The 7534-nt window shown below is 44.5% G+C and overlaps 1 protein-coding gene and 1 long non-coding RNA gene across 6 annotated transcripts; one reads left to right on the forward strand and one right to left on the reverse strand.

Annotated features, from left to right (window-relative positions):
* Positions 1-385: 385 nt before the first annotated feature.
* LOC123112690 (uncharacterized) lies at positions 386-5198 on the forward strand. 3 transcript variants are annotated; one of them, XR_006455641.1, is made up of 5 exons: positions 386-553; positions 629-1034; positions 4343-4496; positions 4594-4754; positions 4869-5198. XR_006455641.1 is itself a non-coding variant. In XM_044533755.1 (3 exons), exons 1-3 carry the CDS (start codon positions 4367-4369, stop codon positions 4968-4970), a joined length of 393 nt encoding a protein of 130 aa, XP_044389690.1. In that variant the 5' UTR covers positions 3838-4366; the 3' UTR covers positions 4971-5198. The 3 variants fall into 3 exon arrangements, 1 of the variants encoding a protein (XP_044389690.1); XR_006455640.1 differs by having other exon boundaries at positions 427-553; positions 629-4496; positions 4853-5198; XM_044533755.1 differs by lacking the exons at positions 386-553; positions 629-1034 and having other exon boundaries at positions 3838-4496.
* On the reverse strand, positions 3272-7063 carry LOC123112691 (uncharacterized). 3 transcript variants are annotated; one of them, XR_006455643.1, is made up of 7 exons: positions 6645-7063; positions 6403-6566; positions 5718-5796; positions 5560-5636; positions 3844-3960; positions 3665-3742; positions 3272-3519 (listed from the first exon to the last, which is right to left on the reverse strand). It is a non-coding gene; the product is annotated as an uncharacterized lncRNA (long non-coding RNA). The 3 variants fall into 3 exon arrangements; XR_006455644.1 differs by having other exon boundaries at positions 5718-5802; XR_006455642.1 differs by having other exon boundaries at positions 5718-6566.
* Between the last annotated feature and the right edge of the window lie 471 nt (positions 7064-7534).

Below are 7534 nucleotides of genomic sequence, written 5' to 3' on the forward strand. Positions count from 1 at the left end.
TTATAATTTAACTTAATTTTATAAAACCCATCCTATTTTTTTAGAGACTTCACACGCAACACAATAGTAATATTCTCTAGGAAAACTATAACAGAGTTAAAAACTTGTTATGCCAAACCAGTAAACAAGGATGCCAAACACACATAATTGTGTTTTTGAGGAAAAAATAATTAATCCATAGTTTTTAGTTACAAAACTCACAATCTCTAGAGCGACATGATCGAGAAACAATGAATTAGGCGGAAACGTTGCAACGCATACACGTACACACATTATGTGTAGGCAAGAACAATCACGAAGCTGTGACTAATCGATGAAAAAGGTATTGCATGCCTCATGGCCCCCCCCCCCACCGCTCCAGCCACACGTGTGACTCCGCTGCTGGCCACGTGCCGCAGTGAGCGGCCACTGAAAGAAACGCCTCGTGAGTGTGGGGCTCGGCTGCCACTCCTCCAGACTTCCAAATCCACCACCGGAGCCCCAATGGCTGCCGCCGGGGACCTCAAGTCGGAGTACCCCCAGGTCCTGCTCAACCGCCACCGCGAACACCGAGGTCAGCCAGCCCCATCCCCCTCCCGCGCGCCGTGAGTTTGTAGCCTGAGCTAACCAATGGCTTGCCCTGAATCAGCTCGTGGCGACCCAGTCCCAGTGCCTCTGAGCATGGAGTAAGGGAGTCCGATGAAGGACCTATTGTACCAAGGCAACCGTCCTGTGTCTCAGAAAGATCAGGAACCTCCATCGATCTGAGCAAACACATTCCATCTTCCAGATCGAAGTTATTGTGTCGATTCTGCTGTTTTTTTTGAAGACATGGAGTCGTACCCAAGGAAAAAGGTGGAGAACTTCGAGGAGAAGCCAGTTGAAGAAAATTTCTACTTGTTTACTGAGGTACCTTTTGGCCCATACAGTTCTATGATCAATCGATTGATTCGTTGCAGGTGTTAAGTGGATACAGTGCACAATGCACACTACTTGCATCTTCGCAGTTGAAATTGAGATCAGTGAAAACCAACTACATTTGAGCAGCCCAAAAGGTAATAGAGGAGCAATAATAGTAATCTGTGTTTTGTTAGGTGCCTGTTTCATGTCAATGCTTGTCATATACAAATACAGATTGGTATTGCATACATGTGCTTCAGTTAGCACATTTGCTCTCATGTTACCACTCAGACCCTGTGTCTTGGTCCTTGAGTGCAAAGGAAAAAGGATACAATCCGTCAAATTTTAGTCCTGAAGCAAGTATACTCTTGGCTATAGAAAGTTCATCAATTTTTCTTCAGTGCACAACGTCAAAAAAAATATAGCGACGCATAAGCCTGAAGTTATCATCAGTATCTTGCACCAATAGTACAGGAGCACCATGTGAAATATTGGAATGTATTGAAACATACCACTATACCAGGCCTTGTTTTATCAACAACAGGGACATACAAAATTGTTCCTAAATTCAGGAATAACTGAAACATATCGGCGTCACTCTGTACTCTTAGACCAAAAGTTCCTAAATTCAGTAATAACTGGAACAGATCAGTGTTACTCTTAAATCAAAAATATTTACTCTAGTTCAACAGAACAGAACAGATCACCCATAGTTCAAGGGAGTCTAGTGGCATTGTTACAAAGTACTCATTTACTCTTAGAAAAAATGACACTGCATTTTTTTACATTCAGAAATTAGCTGCTCCGACTACAGACCGAGTGTTCAACATGCAGCTGCTTACATACACTGAGAATACACATATACTACTGCATAGCTCACAACCATGCACGAGTGTTGTCACTACCCGGGTCAATAGCAGCAATCAACAGTCCTCATTAGCAATAAACAAAACAAAACAAAACAAAAAATCCTGCATAGTCCACCCATTGTCGCATGCACACTTGTCATAATTTTTTCTGAACCAAACCAGCAATTAATGACGAAACTCCTCATACAGATGTATCCCTACAAATACTAAATCAAACTTAAACGAAAGAAAGTCACTAAGACCAATTGTCATGCAACCAGCCAATAAGAGAAAAGAAACACATGCCAAGAAACATTAGTCAGTGGGAATCGAAATGAAAGCCTATGCATTCATTAATTGGCTCTCAGGAGACCCAAATGCAACTCGCATGCAGATGAATGAAGTGAGACAAATAGCAGGTCCTAAGCTATAAACGTGTAAGATTATGAAGTTGTCCTATCAGTTCGTTTTTAGATATCAGCAAGAAGTTTTGTGGGTAAGAAAGTTTTCAGTAAGCTGAAGAGTCTTGTGCTTAGAAAGCTTATCTTCTGCAAGCGAGAAAGAAGAACCAGAACACCACGGCTGCACCAGAGATCGAGGTAATCCTGCCATCGAGAGGACATGGAAAGGGGGGCGTCGCTGAACCTGTGCAGATGGGTTGAAGTTGTGCTGGCGAGACGGCATGTTGCATAGCTGCCAAGCTAATGACCGAGACGCTTGATCCATACTCGGCCAGGAAGAAAGAGCAGCTTCTATTTGTGCTTCCACCTTCCCACGGTGGTACTGGTGTTCCATACGGCGAGCGGCAGCTTTGCTAGCTCCTGCACTATTCATGCTTCCATATCAAGAGTTGGCTGCAGGTCTGGTCATCCAGATCAGGGGCCAGCAGCATTTGATTCCCGTGGTAAAAAGAGGCGCCCGCTCCTAATGCATACCTGCTGCGGCTGCAAGGAAAGGGGAAAATTGGGAGATGAGTAGGAAAGAGGCAGGGGGAGAAAGCCATCAACCTTATTAGCGGGGGAACGCACCAGCGACCGAAGGCGGCGCGGTTCATCTCGACGACGGCGGCACACCCGCGCTCGCGCGGGAGGATGACCACACTGCGGAGGAGTCGCACAGGGCAGGGAGAGCCCGTGACCGGCGAGCGACCTAGGATAGAACCCCATGCACTCCATGGAGAAATCGGCGGCGCTGGATCGGACATCAACAGGGCAGAGCTCACGCTGTATTCAATGGGAGGGGCGTCGGGAGAGAAGGAGCCGGGATTATGGCGCAGCCGAGATGGAAGACACACATGGAGTGGGGCGTTTTTATAGAGCCAAACAGCGGCCAAGCGGTGGAACGGGCTTTACGGGATCCTTCGAGAGACCAGGCGAAATATCTCGAGAGAGAGTCAAAGAGGACAGGTGGTGGAGAGAGACCGAAGCCAATCCACGCGTCGTACGCTTCCTACTCCTGAGATTTCTACTCCAGACAAGTTTGACTGGTAGATGGTCAAAGCGGTGGGGGTAGAACGTGGCAAACCAAGGGAATGGAACACCCTGTCACACGCATCAATTCTATAGCAGCAGTAAAAAGTTCAAAAAAACCAGAAAAATCGAACCCTTACAGGCCTAGTATTCTTAGTATATTTGATACAGCCATCACATCTCATACATCATCGCATCTCATACAGGCATCACATCTCATACAACCATCGCATGAACAGTTTACTCCTAATGCGATTGCTTTCACAGAAAAGTATGAGGCCCAACCCACATGAGAAAGCCAATGCACGTGACTGCACTTTAACCTGTTACAGTGAAAGAGTAGATGCAATTTTAGATGGCTTTCACATAACTGGAGAAAAGATTCAGAAGTAGGCAAGCATGCTAACCATCAATAAGAGAAAACTGATTTCTAACTTCTAAGAGTATATAACCAGGAGATCCAAATACCTATTCTCTCAAAGCACCACTTCTTCCCATAGGCATCACACTGTATCAATGTTATGACAAAAGGGCAGTTTCAACACCCTACAGAAGAGATGGTGCAGACACTAACGGTTAAACGCTTACAGAGGTTTATGCACAAGGAGAAAACTGTGTATATTGTGATGAAACTGCAAGTAAACTACCAAGTCAAACAAAATCGTGTGTATGCGCCTCAGGACATCCAAAATTGTATGCGCTTCAGGACATCCAAAATCGTGTGCTTCTGTTTGCAGGCATAGTGAGCGCAGAAGAATACAAGTCTGTTCAAAGCAACAGAATGTATTAGTTACTTGACAAGCCAGATGAGTTTCTGTAGTTACCTATTTTTGTTCTATCAATTCGTAAGATAATGCATCATCTCAATCTGATAGGTGTAAATGATCATGTAATCTAATAACAGTATCGATGTTTGGCTTTGTTTGGCGACTGGAATTTTCTATTGCGGAAAGTTACTGATCATGGTACATTAGAATCGCCAAACTGAACAGGTGGATTCAGTACATTATTGAATATACATCAGTTCCTTCTGCGCTTTTACAAATGTAGTTTTGGAAAATCACACACAAACTATTCAGTTTCTTACTCCTCATCAACCGAATGCAGCTCTGTAAGCTAACCGGATCAGCTATTGTTTTCTTTAAGTTCATTTTTTAGCGCCAATGGAGCATGACGTTTGAAGATATGGAGGCGCCAAATCTGTGCCGACCCCCTATTGGTGATGCCTCTAATGGAGCCCCTCTTGGTGACATCTCTAATGTTGATCATCATTCCCGAATGACTCCAGTGCCAATGCCAGGTAATTGCGAGCATAACTTCTTACTATTTATCACAATGAGCATACATATAGTTGATGAGGTTTTTCTACTGTTATTAAATGGCTGTAACATTTGTAGCCTCACACGACCTTACCCCTTATGGATCTCACTGCCAAAGGGTAAATCTTGCTAGCAATACCAACATAGCAAGGAAAAAGAAACGATCAATGCGAAAAATGCCAATTGATGCCATCTTAGCGGCATCTCCACTATCAATCAACTCCCCAAATGGAGTACAGGTATAAAAATTGCACGACACAACCAAAAGGGCAATTCTTAATGTCTAATGTCTGGAGGTACTCTTCATTGGTTTTAATTGTCTTTCTACTCATTTCAGTAAAATTGTTCCACAGGAACTATCGCAGACTGCGACATCTGACCTTAACATGCCAGATACGGTTCATGATGATGGAGAACATAACAGGAACTCATCAATAGAAAAAGGGGCATTCTAAACAGAAAAAGGAGAAAAAAGAAAAGGAAAGCACATCACTCCCAGCCTAACGGTCAAACGTGTTTATGAACATGATGCATTGAGGGGACAGTTAAAAGTCACAAAAGGTAAATGTGTCCCCAGTTTTGAATGATTACATACTTGCTAAATTACTTCTTCTTAAAGTTGTTACTGCTGCTGCTGATGGATCCACTTAATGAATTAGACTAACTATTTGTTTTGGATTGTACATGAGCTATCATTCTGGTACATCTACTAATATTTTTTTGGTACCTTTGTTTGTATGTGAACGTTCTATACATGCCATATACTATGAAAGAACAGTATGTACATGCCGTATACTTTTGTTTGTGTCAGACTTTCATGTCTTAGTCTGATCCTATCACTCTCCCTATATGTCGTTCAAAGACATCCATATGAACCTATATGTCGTGGAAGTGCATACGTACTTCTCAGTTCTTATAGAGAACGGAAACTGGGTGGCATGTGTTATCAGAAGTTGTGTATAATCATTTATGGAAATATCAAAAATTAAAAATCCCATGAATTTGGAATAGGGAAATTCAAGTAGGTAGGAAGTACTGACATACCAAGGAATAATAAAGAATAGCACCACTGCAGCTACAAAATCACAATCATTTGTTCAAGGATCTGAACTCAATTCACCCTGAAAAACAATTAGTCATCTTAAGTCAGACTGCATGATAGTCGGATGGGATCGAAAGCAATTGACTGTCAAGGAATGTACCCGTCTGCACCTGCCTGCACCCGACACAACCATCGCCTTCACCACTGCTGCATCGCCTCCGAACTCCTTGGTGAAGATACTGAAGCTAATAGGAGAACTAATGAGTAAGCCAAATGCAAAATCGAAGAGAGATTATCTCTACAAAGCAGATGATATGGGAAAACAGGACCAACTGCAAGGAGAGGAAAAATCACAAATAGCAGTTAAAAGCGTCTACAAATTAACAGCTAGGTACTATGGTGCCCCTAATTAACTAATAATAGGAAGATGTATAAGTATTGATCATTCATTCGTTCCTAATCAAAAGAATCTGTGTGAAAGTTTTTGAGCCATGACTTAAATTTGTTCTGAAGAACATGATAGTAGAGATTCATGCATTTTCAAAGGACATGATAAACATAACATGGAGAGAGATTATCCTATACCTAAATCAGAGGCCCATAGTCTGAAGAAATTCTCCTACACCTACCCGTCAAAAAAATATATTCTCCTACACCTAAATCAGAGACCGTAGTCCTGAACAAATTGTCCGACACCTTGTATTTCAGTACAGTTGCAAACTGGGTGTTTTGATGTGAGATTCACTCAGAGTGAACAATTGATATTAAGTGATCTGGTTTACTACTAAATAGTTGGATCAATGCTCAAATCTGAAGTTTGCTACGGGTGTAAAACAGAGAACAACCATGGATACTTAATTCACTCCTTGCGGCCGTCCGTACGGGCGTCGTGGCGCAGACCTCCTGAGGATGGCCTCCTGCTAGCCTTGCTGATGCAGGCCTCTCCCTGTGCATCTCACCACATCAGAATTGATTGGCGCACTTGCTCCTGTCCAAATTACACCAGTCGCTGCCGCAACCCACAAGCGCACGGCGATGAGAATTGAAACGAAGCAAACAAGCAGAGTGGGAGAAGGACCGGGCGTACACGGAGGCGGGGCCATTCCGCCGTTGTGGCGGTCTAGGAGCCCGGCGGGGGCGCGGGCGACCTGTGCACCGTGGGCAGCCGTCGGGAACGTCGAGCCGCGACGCGACCTGTTGGCGCCGAATCCCCAGCACAGTCACCATCGCCGGCACATCCATCCCTGCCGCCACGTCCTGCCCCCTCGATCCATCAATATGATCTCCTCAATATAGCCGCGGAGCGAGTGCTGAAGTGTCCACTCCGGCACAGCCGAGAACGCGCGCGGTGAGATCCACCAGCACCGGTGAAGGTGAGCAGTGAGGAGGGGAGGAAGGAAGGGCCTGTGGACCGAGGCGTCACGAGAGATTGAAGCAGCCTCCGTGGCGGCTAGGCAAGGCCGTGGCAGCGGATGAGAATGGGGCGAGCAGAGTGAGGGGAGTGGAGTGACGGAGTGGCTTGTCGGTAAGAGATTTTTTTTATAAGGTCGGTGAGAAAATGTGCTACTGTCCAGTACAAATCCAGCTAAACTGCTAAAGCCCAGGCCAGTTTACTGGTTAAGGCTGATTGTGTCCGTGGATGCCTTTAGTTTTTATTTTATATTTTGAGCAAAGGATGCCTTTAGTTGAATAATAAAGCTCTCTATATTCCCTGAAAAAAAGCAGGTGCGGCCCATATAGGTCAAAAAGATCAATTGCCTGGTTGCCAAATATCTTAGACCTATAATTTTTGAAAAATCTCTTCAAATATATACCCTTCCCTTGGTAGAGCCGCAGCGAATAGATCGTCTCCGGAGCGAGGCATCATGTCGGACGGAGAAGAGCTCATCGGCGAAGTGTCTGGAAGACTCCGCAACACCATATGGATCTCCTGGACGGTAATGGAGTGCCGATGGACCTCGTACGATGGTGAATCGA

The sequence above is a fragment of the Triticum aestivum genome, chromosome 5B (assembly GCF_018294505.1).
Source record: "Triticum aestivum cultivar Chinese Spring chromosome 5B, IWGSC CS RefSeq v2.1, whole genome shotgun sequence".
NCBI lineage: Eukaryota > Viridiplantae > Streptophyta > Magnoliopsida > Poales > Poaceae > Triticum > Triticum aestivum.

Excerpts from the sequence above, each read along its gene's own strand:
- LOC123112690 (XM_044533755.1), top strand. The coding sequence starts at position 4,367 with ATGACGTTTGAAGATATGGAGGCGCCAAATCTGTGCCGACCCCCTATT. Across the intron at positions 4,497-4,593 it reads GACTCCAGTGCCAATGCCAG|CCTCACACGACCTTACCCCT; the intron begins GTAATTGCGAGC and ends TAACATTTGTAG. Across the intron at positions 4,755-4,868 it reads ACTCCCCAAATGGAGTACAG|GAACTATCGCAGACTGCGAC; the intron begins GTATAAAAATTG and ends ATTGTTCCACAG.